The sequence below is a fragment of the Heliangelus exortis genome, chromosome 3, assembly GCF_036169615.1.
Source record: "Heliangelus exortis chromosome 3, bHelExo1.hap1, whole genome shotgun sequence".
Lineage (NCBI taxonomy): Eukaryota > Metazoa > Chordata > Aves > Apodiformes > Trochilidae > Heliangelus > Heliangelus exortis.
Window position 1 is genome coordinate 68927667 of NC_092424.1, and position 21121 is coordinate 68948787.

Sequence of the window (21121 nt, forward strand, 5' to 3'; positions counted from 1 at the left end):
GCCATGGACAACCTGTTCCAGTGTATTACCATCCTCATAGCAACAATTTTCTTTGTAATTACTACCCTAAATCTACCCTCTTCCAGTTTAAAGTCCTCATCCTATTGCTAAATGCCCTTATGAAAACTGGGGAGGCAGGTTTTTTTGTAATGCTCCATTTTTTTTCCCAGTCTTTCCATCTGCAGTTGGGCAAATTCTTAAAAACATGGGTGGAGCACACTTGCAATTGAACGTCACTTAAATTATCAGTGGTGCAATCACTGTTCTGGAAGGTAAGAGATAATAATTTCAATCCTCCTCTTGTGGATTATTTTGATACTGCATTATTACCTAGAAGTCACTTTTTTAAAGTACAAGAAAACTATTTTGAGAGATCATAACTACAGAAACCTCAGAAAAAGCAATTACACCTCTGTTCCATGAACAGAGAGTACCAGCCACGCACGTGTTTCTGGACTTCTGGCCGGCAAGGGGTTCCTGACTCAGTAAACAAATGTTCACAGCACCTCCTCTGAGCAGCCTCTCTTCTCCTCTACAAGCTAAAAAGCCTTGGCACCTACTTCAGAATGTACATTTCCCTTCTGTAAAGCAGGCACTGCCACACTTAGCATGTAGACACACATATCCCCACATTTCCAGCTCAGTAACACTGAGCAGCACACCTTATGGATGACCAAAACCAGCTCAAACATTGGGCAGTACATCAGTACTGAATGACAGCTTTCTTCTATTTTAACCACCTGTCCTAGTTTTCTACTTCAGATTAAAATATTGTTATGAAGCCAGGGGAAGAAATATCACTTTCTACATCTCCTACATCTGAACTTTAGGTCTGCTTATCTTGACATTAAGGAACACACAAACTTTAAAACTTTTTTAAAACTCTGTACTGAGAAAACTTCCTAGAGGGCTTACAACTCTGTCAGGTTACACAGCTATATATATTTTTTTATCAAGGAAAAAACTGAAGGATAATATTTAACTTTTTTAATAGTTCATTTTAATTTTTAATATGTATTATTTTGTTCTTATTTACTATAATAAGTTATTATTATTCATTCCTGACTATTGTGAAAGCCAAAACCTGCATTTCCTCAACTTACAAAGTGAAAGCACAAGATGTTTTTCAAAGAGAACACACATAAAATAAAGTATATTCTCACCTTTGAGTTAACTGCTAGTTTTGTGCCTAGAATGATTTAGATTAGCAAGGGCAGAGTGGAGATTTGATTGTGGTAGTATTGTTACTGTTACGCCTTTAGACTTTAGTAAATAAACATTAACTTTGCTGGTGAGGTTTGGGATACTGGCTACAGCAGTAAGTCTGCACATCGAAATGCTGGTTTTGGCAACTATTAAGTTCACTCTTGACGCATTTTAAGTGCCACTAAGTCCCACTGTTTCTTAACCATTTGGACTAATCATTAGACTAAGGAAGGCAGGGGGAACAAAACTTCCTGGCACCAAAAGTATGCATTTTTTTGTTTGTTTGTTTCTGTAATGCACGATGACAGATGCCTAAAGCTACTGCTGCAGAGAGCCCGAGTACACCTGTTTCTCTGCCCACAGCTTCTCCCCCGATGTCCCAGGAGCACGCTGCCCCAAGCCCTGCCTACGGGAGCGGCATGGCTGTGAAGCCAAACCCTCGCAGGGAAGAGAGGAGCTTCTTTTCACCCGGGTGGAACGCGTGTTTCCGAGTCCCTCAACCCAATCCCACATGCCTACGTCCCCGAGGGGTCCGACCCGGCCCTGCCGCCCACCCGCCCCGAGGAATCTCGCTGCTTGCGGACGGAGAGGCGGGACGGGCCGCGGCCACCTCCCAGCCACGCCGTGAAGCGGCCCTGCGGGGCAGGAACACTGACAGCCGGAGCGGCTGCACCGCTGGCAGCGAGAGCTACCGGGCGGGACACCTTCTCAGGCCGAGTCGGGGTGAGGAAGGCCTTGAGGCGGAAAGGGCTGGAGGCAACCCCGACCCCTTCCCCCGCCGCTCCTCACCTGTTTTGAACCTCATCTGCTTGTCGTCGCTGCCGCCGAAGAGCTCGAGCATGGAGACGAAGAGAACCCCGCACGAGTTCTGGATGCCGAAGACGGCGCCGTTGCACCACATGGCGGCCAGCATCACCACCCAGCCCCAGCCGCCCTCAGGGGGCTCAAACTCCGGGCTCTCGGGGCAGCTCACGCTCCCGGGGGCGTCCTCCTCCTCCGCCGCCGCAGCCGCCCCAGGCTCGTCCCCACTCTCTCCCTCCGGTGCGGCGGGGCTGACGCTCCCCCGGCACCACCCTCCGCCGTTCTCCTGCCGGGGCTCCACCACGACCGCTGCCGCCTCTGGCGGGCCGGGCAGGGGGGCGGCGGGGTCCCCCGCGCCCTGCGGCGTCAGCTGCTCGTTCACCGGCGCCATCCTCAGCCGCGCCGCGGAGCGGGCGCCAGACCCTCCCCACGCGCCTTCGCCGCCTTCCTCCTCCTCCTCGCGAGGTCTCGGCTCCCCGTCCGCCTCAGTCCCTCGCCGCGGGAGCAGCGGGCATCCCGCGTCGTTGTGTCTGCCTGTCTGCCTGTCTGTCTGTCTGTCTATGCGGGCGGGCTGGCTGGCGAGCGAGGCCCCCTCCTCCCTCACAGGCAGAGACGGACGCGACGCGTTCCCTCCGCCTTCTTCCAGCCGCGCTGCGCTGCGCTGCGCTGCGCGCCGAGGGGTGACCCGCCGCCGCCGCTTTATTTTAAAAGGGGGGCTCCCGTGGGGGCGTCAGCGGCACGAGGGCTTTCCTCCGCGCCGATTGGCTGAGGGAAGGGAGGCGGCGGGGGGGAGGGAAGCAAGGGGGAAGGGGGAAGAGAGGGGGGGGCAAGGGAAGGGAAAGGAGGCGAAGCCGCACTCTTCTTCCCCCCCTCTCCCCCCCTCCCCTCTGCCGCCGTCCCGTCCTCCCCCCGCCCTTCCCCTTTCTGCCTCTTGAGCGGAGGGGGTGGGGCGGTTCGGTTCGGGTCAACGCCGGCGATAAGCGCTCGTGCCGCGGGCCCTCTCTCGCGCCGCCGCCGCTCGGGGAGGGGCAGCGGGGCGGGGCGGGGCGGAGGGGCGCGAGTCAACAGTTAACGGCCGCCGCCGCCGTCACCGCCGCCGCCACTCGCGCTGGGCGGGAGGCGAGCGCCTCAAGTCTCGGCAGCCCAGGTACCGCACGCTGCCCTCGGCGGGGAGCCCGGTAAACAAGCCCCGGGCCCCGCTCCCAGGTCGGGTTAGTTTCACCGTGTGGCAGGGCGGCTACGACCAGCGGTGCCCTGCTGCGGTTACCCTCTCTGGGCAGCCGTGAACCGGGGGGGGGCGAGAAGGGGGGAAAGTCTGAAACTACCCTTTCTCCCCGGCGAATGGCGGGGCGGCAACCCTAAGGAAGAAAAAAACATCCCGAAACGCCGAGCGAGGGGCGCCGCTCCGCTCCTCTCAGCCCCCGCCCGCATACATCGACAGCCGCTGCTTTCCACTCGTGGCCGTGGCTCGGCTCTGTCCGGCGCTCGCTGGCTCTGGGCTGTCGGCCCCGGTGTGCAGTCGCTTCCCCTTCACGGCTCTCGGGGCATCCTCTGTCCTCAAGGAGCTGCGCTGGGGGACAGCTTCTCCGCCTCCCCTTGGGCCACGCTTTGGCAGGGGCAACCGCGGTGAAACCGCGTCTGCCGTTTCTCCCCGGTTATCTTTTCTTTTTTTACGAAGGAAGGTGGAATGCTGCACCTGCACACCTTGTGAAATGATTCCCGCTAGCACAGAGCCATCAACTCTTTGACCTTCCCTCCCCACAGTCAGCAAAGTGAGAAGATAGGGAAACCTGAGGTCAGGAGTATTAAATTACAAGACTTTTGACCATCTATCCTGCTTCCAAACTCAACCACACATCTTATTCATGTCTTAGGCAGCTGCTTATGCTTTAAGCAGTTTGGGCCTGATGAGGAAGAGGAGCTTCTTGAAAGAACATCAGCAGATTAAATCTGTACACTTCATCCTTCCCCTTGAGACCTGTAGGGCTCAAAGCAGCCTCTCGCATTCTTACGCCATCCCCATTTCTTTCCTCAGAACCTGGGCTGATTCTTCAGTATCAACAGTTGCACCATCAGACTCCCCTGCCTGCCTTTCAAAACCTCTTCCTCCTTTTTTGACTCTGAATCACCTTCTCTCTCTTGCCTACCTGCCAGTGGCCACATGGGGAAACAAAACCTAATCCAAAATAAAGCACAGATCATGCCTTGTTCAGCACAAGCTAGTCAGTCAGTTCCTACATGAAACATAGTAGTCAGAGAAAGAAAAACATATAATGATATAATTAAAACCTGTGTAATAATGCTCACCGAATGGCTGTCAGCTTTAAGAACACTTGGCCTTTGGAATTAATTGATCTTCGGATTTTTAATTTTGCGTGTTTAGTGTCCTCCAATCTGTTAAAAAATAAGGTGTTTAAAAGAAAATTACAAATATTTTTATGACAATAAAGTGCATTTCATAAATACACTAGTATTGTATACTCCCTTTGTCTTGTTACCCGTGGCCATTTAAGTTAAATATAGAAAAATGATACATACAACAGCAATAGAATATAGGGAGGGGGAAAGCCCATCATGAAACACAACGTAGCTCTCTGAAATCCATAGTAATTGTCAAAGCAAATAGAGAACTTTTGGCTGGCCATTGACAAACACATCTGTTCCCCCCAAGGAGCAAGCCTTGAAGCTTATGAAAACCTCCAAGCCTATCATAGCTTAAATATGCTCAGAAATATTTCGTTAAGCAATTTAACAATCAAAAGTTAACACTTCACATTCCCCTGCAAGTCTTTATCCATAGTCTGTTATCCAAACTCATTGAGTTTTCTTAAATCAAGCTTCCCTCACTACAACAGAATATTTTTCAACAGTTATGACAGAATAAACCTTTTTTTGGAACCAGATTCACCCTTCATTATATTTGCCAACAATGATTAACTTAATTAAGCTTTCAGCTTTATAGGAATAAACAAGGGCAAAATCCAAGACTGAATCTTACTATGACCGATCAGAAGGGACTCAGTTCTGCAAGTACTTAAAAATGTTTCTGACTTTGAGTTACACTCCCCAGATAACTTCAGCTGCCTTCCCAAACTGGAGCCTGTGAACTGTGTCACAGGCAACCAAACCAGCCTGAAGGAAGAACCGTGTATTTATTATTTATTCTGTTTTGGACAGTGTTCAGTTAAGGACAAGATTAATTTCTTCTCCATGTGTTTTTCAATAAAATGTTTATGTACTGTAGTTTCATTTCCCTGTTTCCCATAAACACTGTAATGACTCTCCCTCTCTTTCCTTTTTTTTTAAAGACATTTTGGACATATTGTGTGCAACTTTGACTTCTGGGCATTTTAAAAAATATATTCTATTTTCCATTTTTTAAGTGTGTCTTCTCCCCTGATTAGTATGAAATCACTATTTTCCCCTTCTCCTCACATTGTTGGGAATGGAGAGTCACAGAATCCAATTCTCTAGTACATATATTACATATAACAAATATCTAGTACAAATTTCTATAAATTTGATGGCTATAACTATTCTGCATGTTCCTTCAGTATTCTGTATCTTAATCTATTACTATTTAGCTAAACTGTGAAAAAAGAATTTAAAAAATAAAGGTTTATATTATCAATAAATCAGGGAACATGGGATCTTCTTTCACAGACCATAAGTAGGTATCTTGGGAAACCTTGTGCCTATTTGCCCTTTGGTACTCTGTGTTCCTGTCAAGATCTAAGTCACTTCCCTTTCAAGAGAGGTCTCTTGAGATCTCAGCTCTTTCCCCAGCAGCTCCCAAGTGCAAGAGCTACAAAGGCTTGCTCTTCATAGTTAGATTATTTTCAATCCCACCTTCCATAGAAAATGTACTTTGTAAAGAGAATATAGGCAGGTTTTACTTCAGTTTGATTTCTGAAGGTTTTGTAACCTAAATAACTCACCATAAAAACATCAGTATTGAAAATATTGGCAGCAAATAATTTTTAAAGTACTATTTGTAATTAAAAAAAAAAAAAAAAAAACGAACCCCAAAACCTCTGGAAAGATAAGTAAATGGAAAGCCACCCTTGGTGGCTCTGGTTTTGGAGCCCTGTGTCATCACACGAAAAATAGTTTAAAAACAAAGAGAAAACAAAGGAAGATAGATGGAAGACACTTGCCATTAAAAAAAATAGTGAAAACAAATAGACCACCAACTTGTATAAAAGTAATTGTATCTATTTCAGCTAAAGTGTTGTTTTGAGCAAGGAAAAAAAAAAAATCATAAAACTAAACATCAAAACAGAGAAGTGAAAAAATAAACTGAGAATAGATAAGCTGAGAAATGTGATATAAGAAACACCCTGGTTTTCTCTAAGATTTGCTTCTGTTTGTAGTTATTATTTACTTATTTTGCCTTCTTTATTAATACCCTACAGCTGATAAAACAAACGAACAGCAACTAAGCATGCAAAAGACACAGTGCTTGTAGCAGACATCTACAATGGCCATACTTGGGTTATGCCTGTTTTCGGATCAATACACAAAATGCCAAAGGAGGGATTTGTCCTGTTTTTCATCACCCCTAAGAAGCCATAGGCCAGGGAGTGGCACCTTCTGCCTGCAGCCAGGTCCCTATTAAACATTCACTTGCTTTCTCACTAGCTGCAGACCCATACTCCAGCAGCTCTCGCATGCAGCATTTTCTCCAACCATAAGGAATGTTTCAATTGCCAGCTATTAAAAAATTTTTAAAAATTACCTATAAAGCTGAAGTATGTTGTCAGTGCCACACCAAGACAGATTTTTCCATACATCGTTTTATTTGTAGACCCCTTCAAAATTTTATAGTATTCATTCTGCAACAGCAAAATGGACAGGATGCCAAGCCTGAAGAGTACATGTTCAGAGAGTTTAATTCTTCCTTTTTCTGTTGATCTGATAAGAATTTGTGCTGTATTCAATGAAAATGTTATGTCTACATCATCCGGAAACAAAGCCAAATTTCAGTTAAATGCCTAACTTTTTCACACATTTGTAACAAGTGGTACAATAGACAGACAGCTAAGGAAGATTGGCAGCATACAGACAGGATGTGAGGCTAGCACAAAATTATGTGACCACTTAGATGAATGCTTGCTCTTAATGATTAAGTCTTTTTGCTCTTTAATTTTCCACTGAGATTAATAGCAATACCTATGCAAGAGAAGGATTTGGCCTTTAGTCAGAAAGATGAGATAAACAGGATAACAATTAAAAAAAAAACCAACATACGATATCACCAACTGCACGAAGATCAACATTAGATTAAATCCCATTCAGTAAGCAGTGTTTATGCATCTCTCAGCCAGACAGGATGTTCTACTGATGTGTTTCAGACTGAGCTCCAGCTGGGCCATGTGAAGTGCAGGGACTGCGCCTCACTGCTGAAGCAAATGAGTCACATTTTCATAGATAAAACCCCCAGATTTTACTTGTTTACAGTGGGGAGCATTGGGAGTGTCTAACCTTAGTTTTAGCATTAGGTAATACCTACAGTAAAAACTTCCTAAAATCCTGCGAGTTTCAAGATACAGGTTCCCTCCTACTACACCAATAGCTGTAGAATTTCCTTATTTGTCAATTGAAAAGAGAATGAGACAGGAGAAGAGAGTAGTCTAAAGTCTAAACGTCTAACTAGTGAACCTGAGAGTAAGCAACAGGTCTGATTCCTACTCCTACATTTATTTAAAACAACAGCTCCAGGCTTTTTTTAACATTTTCCTCTTTTAGGTTCATCTAACTATAGGATGCAGCTCAAGTCTGGCTCCTTCACAAATTAAATCTGGATTTATTTTTTTCTTCAATGAACCATAGATGGGACTTGACAGGCTGTTATATATCTGGGACATAGTTAACATGTAACTGCTACTATTAATGGCAGGCAAGTGAAAGAAAGTGGTAGTCCATTAACTGCAAAAGCCCTCTGCCCCCTGCAGATCTCCAGTTACAGAAAGCCAAGGTTTTGGTTGCAGTCTTTTAGTGTAGGATTCTTCCAGCCTACCTCATCCTTGTCTCTGCTCTGAGCATCTGATCAGACCTGGTCATCTACACAGTGTTGGTAGAAGGGAACAGGGAATTCCAGGGACAAATTACTTTAAACATTAATATTTATGATAAGTGATACAAAAGGAGCACAGAGGAGTAGTTTAGATGTAGATAGGAGAATTCTAGGCACCTAAAGTTTGGTGAAATTAATCCTAGCCTCAGATATTAAGTTGAAGAACATCTAAAGATAATTTTTATTCAGACCCCAAACATGGAATTTGTTTTGATCCCACTGCTCAATGAGGAAGCCTGAAGAACACATTGTCCTAGCATGATCATTTACCTCTTTCTTGGCAGTGAAATAACTAACACTGTTGGCAACATTCTCATTAAGCTTCAAAGTTAACATCTCTTTCAAATGAACAGGAACTGCTTCAAGCCATTGTTTTAGGCTGTCTTCAAGCTCGGTTTGATACCCCTGCTCAGGTCAACAATTTCATATTGCATCCATTATCATGGGATCTAAGTACCTCAAAGTTCCTTCCTTTGTTCACATAGGTTTAATATCTTCCAGACCACCTTTGCAATCTCAAGAACTCAATCTTGTTTACAGCAAAAGTTTGGAGCACCAGACAATCAAATATTTCATCAAATAAACCAAATCTATTTGTTGTCTAGGAGCCTCTAGAAGCAGGTTTTGGTCATGTGCTCAGTTGCTATTCAATAGATGTTTCAAGTTGCAAAAAGTCATAAAACCAAGGAGCTACTGTCTCTGCCTGAGAAACAAACGACCAGGAATGGAAGTGATACTAATGCTGCTTGCTTGTTTTTTAAGATTTCTAGTTTCTACTCAAGTTTTTTTTTTTTTTGTCACTTTGAAAGTGCTTCTGTATTAAAGGCTATAGCAAGGGTTAGCAAGTGTTAGTGACCCCACTTCAAGATACAATTTAAAACACTGCATTTTACTTACCAGATTAGCAAAACTGTGTATCTAAGTGAGTCAATTCAAATATTAAGGCATATGAAAACTGTTAACATAGTCTTCCATGTAGAAAGTCTACCTGGCTTGGCAAATTGAACAGATCTGTGTTGAGAAATGCAAACACTTTTTAAAATCTGACATTTTAAGAGTAGTGTAAGGATGGTAAATGTATCAAGGAATATTTTTATATTGTACATACTTGCATTGAAATAATTAAATTATATAGGACATATATCTGATAATTCAGTTCATACTGTTACCATCTTGCAGCTGGGACAGAAAAGCTTTATTTCATTCTACTTTTCTACTCAAAAAGAGTTGCTTTAATATAAAAAAGAGTAACAGGAAGGCAATCTTTTTTCAATTAAATTTTGGAAATTGCTTGTGCTAGCTCTACATTTATTTCTTAACTATTATTTGAAATGCTGAATTTAAAGTTGTGTATCCCACAGCAAAAAATCCAGTTTGTTGCAGGTCAGTTCAGAAGAAAATTTACATACTCTTTTTCTTTCATTTTTCTACAGCTGATACATTATTTAACCCAAAATTCATTCCATATCTGGCAATATGGGTAAAACAGATTTTTTTTTTTAAAAAGCACATGGAAATGGCTTATTCAGTTTGCAGCAACTGTCTTTCATGAAATAAACACAATGATCATTGCTAGCACCATTAATTATCTCCTCCCTCTCAACAACAGAACTGAGCTAGTTCATTATTTGTTAGGGATTATATTTTTTTTAAGTTAAATAAATCCCATATCAATGTCCTTCATCTAAATATATATTTGCTTAGTGGCTAAGTAAAAATACACCACTTGCTCAAAAGTAAGGACACACATGGGCCTTGCACTTTCTATTTATGTTCTGATCAAAATCTACCCTTACCAGACTAATGCCATAGCCCTTACTTTAGATAAATTAATATAGAAAAAAAATAAAAAAAAGAAAAAGGAATCCACAGTATAACATATATTCACAATAGTCAGCTTCATGAAGAAACTATTATTGCTTCCCTTATTGCTTAAATCAAGAAAAATAATGCACTACCCCTAAATACCTTCACCCACAAGGACTAGCAGGTTACAGAGCAGGTAATTTCTAGTGCAGCATTGACTTGAAAGCCAGATGTATCATCCAGACTCAGTAACTCCCAAGTACTGCTTGCACTCCCTCTGAAATAGCTTTTTTTGGTAACTCAAGGGATGCAAATAGACCTAAGTGTCCTCTCTGGAAGGCTTAGATTGCATTCCCTAAGATGAGTGAAGTTAATAATCAATTTGTTTTATCATCATGATGATCTTCTCAATTATTTAAAAGAAAGGCTATGAAAAGATACTGCATTACAGCAGCATCACAGAGATGTGACACAGCAGATGCAATGCAACATCAATTTTCAGGCAGAATTGCTCAGTATATAAAATGTGTAACTATTTGGGTGGCTGTGTCTTATATTTTAGTTACAAACATTTCAAAATAAAGAAAAAGGTGAGTCTTCCCTCCTACTCTCAACAGGGTGAAATCAAGGTCATCTTATTAAGGAGTAAGTTATCCCTGAGATAGTAATATTTAAAATTAAATTGCACTTCACTTTAATTATTTGACTAAAAGCCTTCAGCTTTTTTAAGGCCTCCAAGTAGCATCTTCTAAACCTTTAAGAAGCTGCCAACTCTTTCAATAACATAGTACACAGAGCACCACCCTTTAAGGGAAAGATCATGTGCTCAAATTGGGCTAAATAAGCAATAAGATGATATAAAACCAAGCCACTTAACCACATGAATGATTCCTAAACACTTAGGAACCTGATTTATAACTATACACAAACAGCAATAGTTCCCAAGTTCACTTTGCTGTAATTTGCTGCAGGATGTACTACTATGTACTAACAGGATTTCCCAATGAGTGAGACCTAGAATACTACTGACTGTGCATGGAAACTGTGTACTAAATGATGCACAATTCTTCAATTTAAGGTAAATTTGCTACGGAGAACAGTGTTATTAAATGTTGAGTTGTCTCAGATCTCTATATCACTGTCTAAACATGCCTAATATTCTCACCAAGAAAGTCAACACTGACATATCCGTCACTGACAGGAGGTGATGTTAAAAATAGCCCAGGACCCTTATTTTTATGAGAAATAATGCTTTCTGACCTTTTATGACCCCCTTTGTTCCCAGACAGTGTAATTCTGCAGTCCCTTTCATCTTAAAGCATTTTGCCATCATACCTCTGCAGGCTACTTGATGTACTGCCACCAGTCAGCAGAAAAGCAGAAGCTAAGGACCACTCACTGGCCCTTTCTTATACCTACTGATGTATATCCACAAATAGGAGTTGGTTTTTAATTTTTTAATTAATTTGCTTAATATATTATGGACATGCGGGAAAAGGTGAACAAGAAGAAAAAAACTTCCTGATATAAGACTGTTCACTTATGAACTGCTGCAGAGTAACTACAGACCTTTAACTTCAGACCATCTTCTATTTTACACAGTGTAATAACATGTACCAACCTAACAAACGGGTACAACTAAAAGAGGTGTTGAATCTCAGTGTAGAAACACTTGTTAAAAATCTGCTTACCTGAATGCACCAAGTCTTCCATCTGCTTTTCTCCGTGGGAAAAAAAGAAGTTGTTCTTTATTCAGTGTTACAAGGGCTGATCCACTCCAATTTAAATATAATTAGCAAAATAGTTACACAGGATGCAGTTCCCAGATCTTAATGGCTGGTAATACCTCAGCCAAAGTACACTCTATTTTCTGTTCCAGTATGACTTTTCAAGGCTATCAGCTGGAAAAAAGTTCTCTGGTTATGCAATGGATCCAGTTGTAGCCAGGAATTAAAGACACAAACATAAAACTCCGAACTTGTGTGTACTTCAGCATTCATGGTAACACAGATACTACAGAGTAATCTACAAAAGGATTTTAGTGCCATTTTTTGATCATTTTGCCTCTCCTGATACATAGGAGCAATGTAAGAGCAATAGACATCTCATTTTTTTCTATCCCAGAGGTGTGCCTCTTACAAAGACATGTTGTCAAGCTCATTTTGGGGAGCAATACATGTACAGAATATTAACTGGAAGCACTAATTGTCTCAGGTGGCTTCATTTCTGTTCACTGGTTCAGCATTAATTTGTGATTGTCCCCAACCTCAGTCTCCTGTGTTTCAAAGACTTCCTGATGGATGCTGACACAAATAGACTCTGGATTTCTCAAGCAAATTGCCAGGTATAGATGCCATGTTTAACCACACTCTCAACAGCAAGAGTCTAAAGAGTTACACCCAAATTAACCCTCCTAAATTAGTTGGGTAAATTCCTTCTTTGTCTACCTCGCTGTTTCCGAACAACATGGTTTTCCAACAACACTTTTCAGAAGCAGCTTTGTTGTTACAGCAGGGGCACGGGCTTCATACAGGAATGTCTTACCCATGAACATCTAAGAGTTACAGGTTTGTTTGTTTTTAAACAAACTTTTGAACATAGCTTAAACTATTTACCACCAGCAAAACTTGGGCTTCCTTTGAAGCCTGAGGCCAGACAGCCCCTCCAGACTTCCACTTCAAATGACTTTTTTCTGGTGGCACAGACTATCTTACTGAAGGAATCACTTTCTTTTTTGACAGTAAGAAGCCTTTTAACTTAGGTTTTCACAGTGCACTGGCCAGTTATGATAGAAACACAAGGGTGGACATTGCACACTTCTGGAATAGCTCTGGAAAGGACCTTGAGTTTAAAACTGTTACTCACACTCCCAGTCTATGAATTCATTCTCTCATTATAGTTCAACCATACCAGTACGAATGGAAAGTAAAACACCCTATTTCAGTTGGTCTGAAATATTGAGTGTTGAAAAGCAAACCAGCCTTTTCTGGCAGGACCCCGAGTTCCTCTTCCCGCTAATCCTTCTTTGCTCCCTTCAGCTCTCAGTCTTATGGCAGAGCAACTAAACCTTGAGCCACACAATGCTGGATAAAGCTTGCTTCATATCCTATTTATGCTTCTAGAAGTAAAAAGGTCACTGGAGAATGATTTGAGAAACATTTTCCCCCACACTCAGGACTTCTGTCCTCCTTTCTGTCCCAGCCAGCATGATAGCTAGAAACCAAATTGTACGGCCAGTTGGATTTCCTTCTTAAGCCTTCCTCCTCCCCATACTGGGAGTTACAACTCCTGACCCACAAAAACTCACAACATTCCCTGAATATCACATTTTATTTAGTGCTACATAGCTATTTCCCTGAGAAAATAATAGGGAAATTCAGAATAACACCGGTCTATTTGTCTATTAAACCACAGTTCAAACTTGGTGTCTTCCTGACTTTTTACATCACCCCTGAAATATTCTCCTTATTCAGGACTTGAGTTTACTCTATGTTCCTGCAGCAGCATTCTCTGGTAACCTAGTCCAGAAGCTTTTTATTTACTACTTATATTATCCATACCTGCATGCTTTTTTGCCTTCTGAAATGAAACAACACAATTCCCCTAGATTTGTGACAACAGTAAGAAACACACACATACATTACATTTTTCTTTAATTTCACCTCTCCATACTGACACATATCAGGACCTTTTGATGTGACAGGTAGCATCCCAGGAACACAGGTTTTTAAAATTCCTTTTAAAAGGCACCAAAAGTTCCTGTACTACATGTTGCAACAGCTTAACACAGAACTTAGTGCTGAATAAACAACTAGGAACATTAAGTGCTTTTCTCATTACTGTGTAATGTCGTATTTCACAGACTGAAAAGATCTGGTATCTGGTCTGTTAGTAGATGACAGGAAAGCTGAACTGAGTTGCCAGAGGTGTTACACACAATATAAGCTTAAGGAGAAATCTGCTACAAAACTCTGTTTCTGTAAGATTTAAAGGCCACCTTAAGGATCTCTTAGAGAGCAGTAATTGCCATCTGCCGGCCAAGCCAGGAATGGTCGTTGTCCGGAATTTATTTCTCCAGCTATCTGTCTAAATTTGGAAATGGATTCTAGCAGAGGAGATCGTGCAACGTGGGAGCAGGACAGCGCAACCGAGGCTGCGCATTGGGACAGAACTGTGTGCACACTTCCCCACCTCAAACTGGAAAAGGAGGAGAAAACCTGTAGAGAGGGAGACGAGTTTGGGGTATCTATGACATTAGTACTGTTTATTGAGGTGTTGATTTTTAAAAATATGTAGCCAGAAAATTTGCTGTTAGCTTCTCATCTGGAAATTGCATTTTAAATTTTATACTTTTGAGTGGCAAAAAGAGAATGTCGGGGAGACAAAAATCCTTGCTGCTGGGAGATGAAGGCCAGGACTCTGCTAATTTCTGTCTACTGATCTAAACTGGTGTAGAGGCAGCAGGGAGGCACCACAGTAACAGCTGCACATTCTCACCCAAATCCTGTGTAGGTAGCACTGCATGCTTATCCCCTGACTCTCCCCTCTCATCTGCTTTTTCCCAGATGTGACTTTTTATCTCCCAAACCCTTCTGTCTCCAAACTCATTTTGCAGCCCGCCCCAGCTCTCAGAGTAAAACCATTTCTCCTCTTCAGTTCAGTTCAGAACCCCTTACATTTTCCCTCTTTTTCTCCATCTCGCCCTGATTTCTCTTTCCTATAAAGACTTCCTCCTCCTTTATTTACCCTACACTCACACTCCTGCACATTCCCAACCTTCCTGCTCCAAGAAATCCCAGCCACTCCCAAGGCACACTTCTTTCCCCCAGTCCTCAGTGCAGGCCCTCACACCTTCCCCAGCTACTTGACTTCTCCCTCTCTGCTGTCTCAGAACAACAGTACCTCTCTAAAGTCATCCTCTGGAAGAGACAGGAGGTGGAAAGGCATGACAGGCCTTGGGAAACATAGGTGCAAGGTGGGTTTATCTGGATAACTATCTCAATTCTCTAGATAACTATCCAAGTTCTCTGATAACTATACAATAGGTGAAAGAAGACAGGAGTTAGATCCCTCCCCACCTTAGTCTTCTCATCTGAGACTGAACAAACCCAGCCCTCTCAGCCTCCCTGTATATGCAACCTGTATATGCTCCAGTATCCTGACCATCTTGGTGACCTTCCTTGGACCCTCTCCAGTTTGTAAATATGCCTTTTTCTCTGGGGAAGCCCAAGCCAAACACAGTACTCCAGACATGTAAGTGTCAAATAAAAGGGAATAATCACTTCCCTCAATCTCCTGGCCATAGCCTTGCTAATACAGACCAGTATACGCTTAGTACTCATTGCTGCAAATGGCTGCTCATCTGGTTGCTTCCCAGCAGCTTTCTGCAAAACTAATTTTTATCCTGTGTATCCCCAACCAGCACTGGTGCATGAGGTTACAAATCCCAGGTAGAGCATTTTGCATTTACCTTTATTGAACTCCCTGAGGTTTTTGTTGGCCATTCAGAAGAAACTGAAGAAATCACTTGTCTGGCCCTCCAGTATAATAACTTCTTCCTCTAATTCAGTGTCATCCATGAGTTTCATGGAGCTGTGGACCATTCCACTGAGCAGGTGGTTGGTAAAGCAAAGCAGCAGCTTTCTGTTAGTATTCACCAGCCTTGGTGGAATTGTGATAAACGGACTTGTTCTATCACTCATAATATTTTCTGGCAGGAGTTTCATAGCTGAACCACATGTGTGAAAAAATCCACATTGTTTTATGTGCCACCTGTTTCTTGTAACCTTCATTGAATAGTCCTAAATTAACTGTATCTTCCTATACAAGAACTACCTTTTTCTATTAACCATCTCCATGTCATCCATGAATTAATTTACCTTTGTGATGCTCCCCTTCAGTTTAATCTTTCCTGAGCAGAAGAGCTGATTCAGTCATCCATGACAGGAAAAGGGGTAAAAGCTTTAAAGTGGAAGAGGCTAGATTAAGATTAGATGTTAGGAAGAAATTCTTCACTGTGAGGGTGGGGAGAAACTGGAACAGGTTTCCCAGGGTGGTTGAGGCAGCCCCCTCCCAGGAAGTGTTCAGAGACAGGTTGGATGGGGCTTTGAGCAACCTGGTCTAGTTGGAGGTGTCCCTGCCCATGGTAGGGGGGTTGGAACTAGATAATCTTGAAGGTCCCTTCCAACCAGAACCATCCTATGATTCTTCCTATAGAAGCCATTCCATACCTTTTGACCAACTTTGCCCTCCTCTGAACTAGCTCTGTTACAGCTGTTTTTAAGGACAGGGATAGCTGAACTGCATGCAGCAGCCAGGGTATGGGCACACAGCAGCAAACTTTTGGACTATATTTCACTTTCCTCCTACTAATTCTTATTTCCCCCTACTAATTCTTAACATTTCCTTTGCTTTTTTGAGTGTATCAGAGTGAATTTTTCATTTTCTCCTGTAATCTCAAGGTCTCATTCCCAAATAGCCATGATTAGCTCATTTTTAATCTGATGTCAGGATTGATCATTACTTGTACATACCAGCACTGAATTTAATTTGAGTGGCATTAAAATGACACCCTCAGAAGAGATTTCTGGATGTCTTTGCAGGTGACACCCATCTTTACAACACCAATTTACACACCATCATCAGGAAACTTTGTCATACCGTCATCAGCAAACGTTACCAAACTACAAGCTGTGGAAGAAGTTGAAGACAACCGGTAAATGGGAAGCAAAGTAGCAGGTAAAATTCAATACTGAGAAACATAAATGTGGAAAAAATCTCTCTTCTATGTACATAATGTTCTCTAGAATGCTGTTCCCATCAAAAAGTTCATTAGAGAGGAGAGATGTTGGACTTACTTTGGCTCCTTTTCCAGCAGCAATAACTCCCTAAACAATAATGTCTAACACACACGTAGAATCTTAATGATTATTAAAAAGTGAAAATCAAAAAGAAAGGTGTGTGTGTTGTACACGTCAGAATTTGTCATGTAACAATACCTTTCATACTATGTGGAATTCTTTCTCAAAAAGAATATAACAAGAAAAACTGTGAAGAGGATAAATTAGCAATATGATACAGCTTCTATGTGAAAAGCATTTAAGTTTATCAGGACTCTTCAGCTTGGGAAAGAAATCAGGAAGCAAATTGAGGCTGGTAAAGTCATGACTGGCATGAGACAGGTGAAGGGAAATGTTTATCTGCTAACTCCCAGAAAGAAGACCCAAGGGGCACTCAAGAATATGATCAAGCCTCAGGTTTACCCAGTAATTACTATTTCATTCAACGAAACTAAATTAATTAATTAAAAAGTTTTTAAGATTCCAAAATTATATATTTAACAACCCAAAAGGAGGATCCATAAAAGAAAGATTCAATAACAACAAAACACAACAAACAGGAGATTATCTCCAACTCAAGAACTTGAGAAACTGCAGGTTTCTTTATACCGGGAAACAATGGGAGAGGTATTGAAATAAAGCTTTGTTGGGCTTCTCCTTTTTCTCTTACTCTTCTCTGAAGCACTTGCAACAGGACACTTATACTCATTTTAAACTTCAAGGATGAAGCACAAATATGATTTCCTGCTCCGCAGACACTGCAGTTTATTTTCCCATCTTTGCAGAACTCACATGGACAACCCATCCAGCATATAAGGGGTGATTCTTACCTTAGGAAAAGTTACTCTCTAAATCATGTCCTCTGTACCCTTAGATAAAAAGAACTCGTGATGTGAACTGAGAGTGGTTGTTCTTTTGGTCTCATGACACGGGTGAGTATTTTAAATGGGTAGAAGCAAAAAATGTCAAAGTAAAAGCAGTGTGTTTCCACTTAACTGGATTTCTTTTTTTTTCAGCTTATGAAACGCTAGCATTGATGTTTGTATCATCAGCATGTTATATTAATATAAAGGTATGAAATGCTTTCATGATCACAGATCAACCTTCTCCCAGCCCCAGAGTTTTCATTCAGCAGGAAGCTTTGGCTTTCCATTCTGATTTGGAACAACACAAGGTTTGCAAATGTTGCAGTTCCTAAAAATTCCATTTTCCTAAGAGTTCCTCCCTCATCACAGGCTGTGAAACGCCTGTGTGTTTGCCTGGAAAGGCAAGGTTTGTGCCACTTACAAGCATTCATCTCATAGGTATCTTTATTCACACAACTGCTCATCTCCAGTGATCCCGCTGAGATCTCTCCCTCAGCCCCCGCGGTGGAGCGGCAGCCGCAGCCGGTGGGGCAAAGCCGGTGGAGCGGGGAGAGTGTCGGAGCCCCGGCCCGGCCCGGTACCGGGGTAAGCTTCCCGCGGGCCCTCTGCCGCTCTGTCAGCCCCATCCCGGCCCGCACCCCGCGCCTCGTCGTGCTGCGGTAGAGCGCCGTGGGCAAGACAGGTAGGACGGGACCCCCCGCCATCACCCCAGCATTACCTCACCATCCCTTCCCCAGCCCCCTGCATCCCCCCGGGCATCCTTCTGCCGTGCCTCTGCACCCCCCCTTCATCCCCCTGGCATTCCCCCCAGAATCCCTTCCTCCATCCCCTCTGCGTCTCCCCAGCACCCTCCCTACATCCCCTCTGCGTCCTCCTTCCAGTCCTCCTCCAGCCCTTTGCATCCCCCACCGTGTTCCCCCCTCCCCACACCCCCGGCTGCCCCCCAGGGACAGGGGTCTAACTCCCCGGGTTCCCGCAGCACTGGGCAGCAGGCAGAGGCAGTTTCAGAAAGTTGGGGGACTGAGATGAGATCTTAGGCAGAAATTCTTCCCTGTGAGGGTGGTGAGACCCTGTCCCGGGTTTCCCATCGCTGCACCAATGTCAATCTCGATCTCTGATCTTGCCCAATCCACCCAGTTCCTGCCCCGGAAGTTGCTTTGTGCGTCGCTGCTGTGTGCAAGCCCCAGGGCCAAAACCCCTCAGGGAAACGGTGAGCGCTCCTCTTGGCAGGTTTCTAAGTTGCAGCCTGGAAGTGTTGCTATTCAGGAGCTGTTGGAGCTCCTGGTGTTGATACAAGAATGTCTGCCCCAGCAGGAGGAGGATTCCCTGCCGACAGAGAAGACCAAAGGGGGCAATGGCTTCACTGTGGTCTCGGTGACAGACCAGTGCAGCTTCAACAAGGTGATGCAGCTCTGCTTCATCATCAACCACATCCTCTCCAGCCCCAAGGGGAGCAGCAACATTGGACAGCCCCTTGTCATCATGGGCAACAAGGACTTGCAGTTTGACAGGATGTTCATCCTTCATTCCTCAGAGGACAGCAAGAATCTCTCCAAAGCCCTGAGGCTTCCTTTCTATGAGATCTCCACCCTGGAGAGCTACCAAGAGGCTGTGGTGGTGTTTAGCACCCTCTACTAGGAGCTCATGAGATAGGTATTTCTCCCTCATCTCCTTCAAGAGGAGGAAAATGTCCAAGCTGATGGAAAAGATCCCTAAGATGCAAGCCAGCTCCACCTTGAACTCAGTGGACCTCAGCTTTAACTCCTTCAGGGACTATATCCCCATGGGAGGGGATAGCAAGAGTGACAGCTGAGCTGGGACTGAGAGATGGATTATTCTGCTGCTGGGACCCAGGGTTGAGGAGCAGCTCAAGGGGCCATGCTGGCTCCCAGGAGGGAATGGTTAAGATGGGCGGTAGGGTGGGGTTGGGGTTCTTTCTTCTGCTTGCTTTGCTGTTTATTGGATGAAGGACTTCTCATGGGTTTCTTTTACATCCTGCCTGCGGCAGGTCCTGAACCTCACCTATTAGTGCATACAGAGGCACTGGGACTTTGTTGTGCCACTCCTGATAAGATCCAGTGAGGAATGGCTCTGGCTTGGGTACCTCATCTTCTGGCCAGCCTGGTGGCTCAGTCCCATGGATGCTACTGTTTTGACCATCAAGGATGAATTCCTCATTGGAGATGAGGTAGAAGATGGGCAGGCTGCGTGCCCTCAAAAGGTAACTGAAAGCAAACGAGGTGGTTACTGTAAATGTTGCTCACAGGTCTGGTGTTCCCACCTGTTGATTGTGGCTCATCTAGTGGTGAGTTTCTGCTGTCACCCTCCCTGTAGATGTGTCCCTCTGATACCACTGCTGGTGGTGAATAGTTCTCTACCATAGAGATGGCAGAATGGCAAGATCAAAAAAGGTCTTGGAAAGGCAATTCAGGCCTTCTGAAAATGACATTTCTTAAAGAAAATTGTGCCTCATCCTCACAGTTTTGTAAAGAAGCTTTATATATTGTGCAGTTTGGTTTTGGTTTTGGTTTTTTCATTAAAAGCCTAACCCCCAGATCAAAGTACTGCATTCATTCTGCAGAAAGGTGTTTGACCATCTTTACGTGGGGATGCCGCTAATCGTGGTGATCAAACTAATGCCTCTAATCGTGGTGAACAAAACTCAGTAGGAGTTTGGTTTTTTTATTTAATAGAAAAAAATTATGATTCAATAGAAAAAGAATTCTCAATGAAATTCCAGTAGCCTTGTGCTACCCAGCTTTGGCCTCTGCTGGATGGATGCTCTCATTTGCAGTTGGGAGTCAGACTGTCCGATCTTCTCTGTGGGCACCTGCCTGTCCCTTCAGGCTGGCAGTTCTCTTGGCACAGCTGTCAGTACATCCTGGCTAATCCTCCCCCTGCGACAATGTATTATTAATTTCTTTTTGTCATTGCAGGTCCTGGTTTCTCCAGTAAGAGAAAAAGAGCAGATGTGGAGAGGTATCTACCTGCCCAGAGAAGGGCACTTGTGGATGGACCTGTCTCAGAGGTGACTGTCATGGGGCCAGTGCTGAGTTTCCCTTCTTAGCAGGGTGAACTCCCTGCACCTCGGCTGCGGGACATCTTCTGGCACGGGCTCCTTGCAGCAGGCTGTTCTTCAGAAGAACTGCAGGCTCCATGCTGGTGTTGCTCACTCCTCCGGGACGGAGGAGCCCGGGATGTGCTATTCAGGCCTTGCACATCTTTCCCGTGTGCGAGCAGCACCCCGAGCCCTGGTCTGCTGCTGCCTCCGTTGGGCCCTGAGGCAGCCATGGAGCTGCTGCAAACGGAGCCTGATTAGGGCCCTCCTCTGGGGCCTGGCACCGCCACTGATCTGCAGCAAATTCAACCTGCTCCGGTTCCTCACGTGGGCCCAGACGTGGCCATTGAGGTGCTGCCCAGGGGGCCTGCCTTGGACCCTCTCTTGGGCTCTGATGTAGCCATCGAGCTGCCTCAATGCGGTCCTGCTCTGGAGCCTCTGTTGAGCCCCAATGGGGACGTGGGGGTGC

At 44.0% G+C, this 21121-nt stretch overlaps 1 protein-coding gene and 1 long non-coding RNA gene across 2 annotated transcripts in view; one reads left to right on the forward strand and one right to left on the reverse strand.

The window, feature by feature from the left end:
- SLC16A10 (solute carrier family 16 member 10) overlaps positions 1 to 2797 on the reverse strand; it is a 70579-nt gene extending 67782 nt beyond the window's left edge. The window contains exon 1 of the mRNA XM_071741160.1: positions 1996 to 2797. Within this exon, the coding sequence (XP_071597261.1) occupies positions 1996 to 2398 (403 nt within the window). The 5' untranslated portion in view covers positions 2399 to 2797. The remainder of the gene's footprint in view (positions 1 to 1995) is intronic.
- A 41-nt stretch (positions 2798 to 2838) lies between these two features.
- On the forward strand, positions 2839 to 4474 carry LOC139794889 (uncharacterized). Its single transcript, XR_011725296.1, has 2 exons — positions 2839 to 3154; positions 4043 to 4474. It is a non-coding gene; the product is annotated as an uncharacterized lncRNA (long non-coding RNA).
- Positions 4475 to 21121: the final 16647 nt, after the last annotated feature.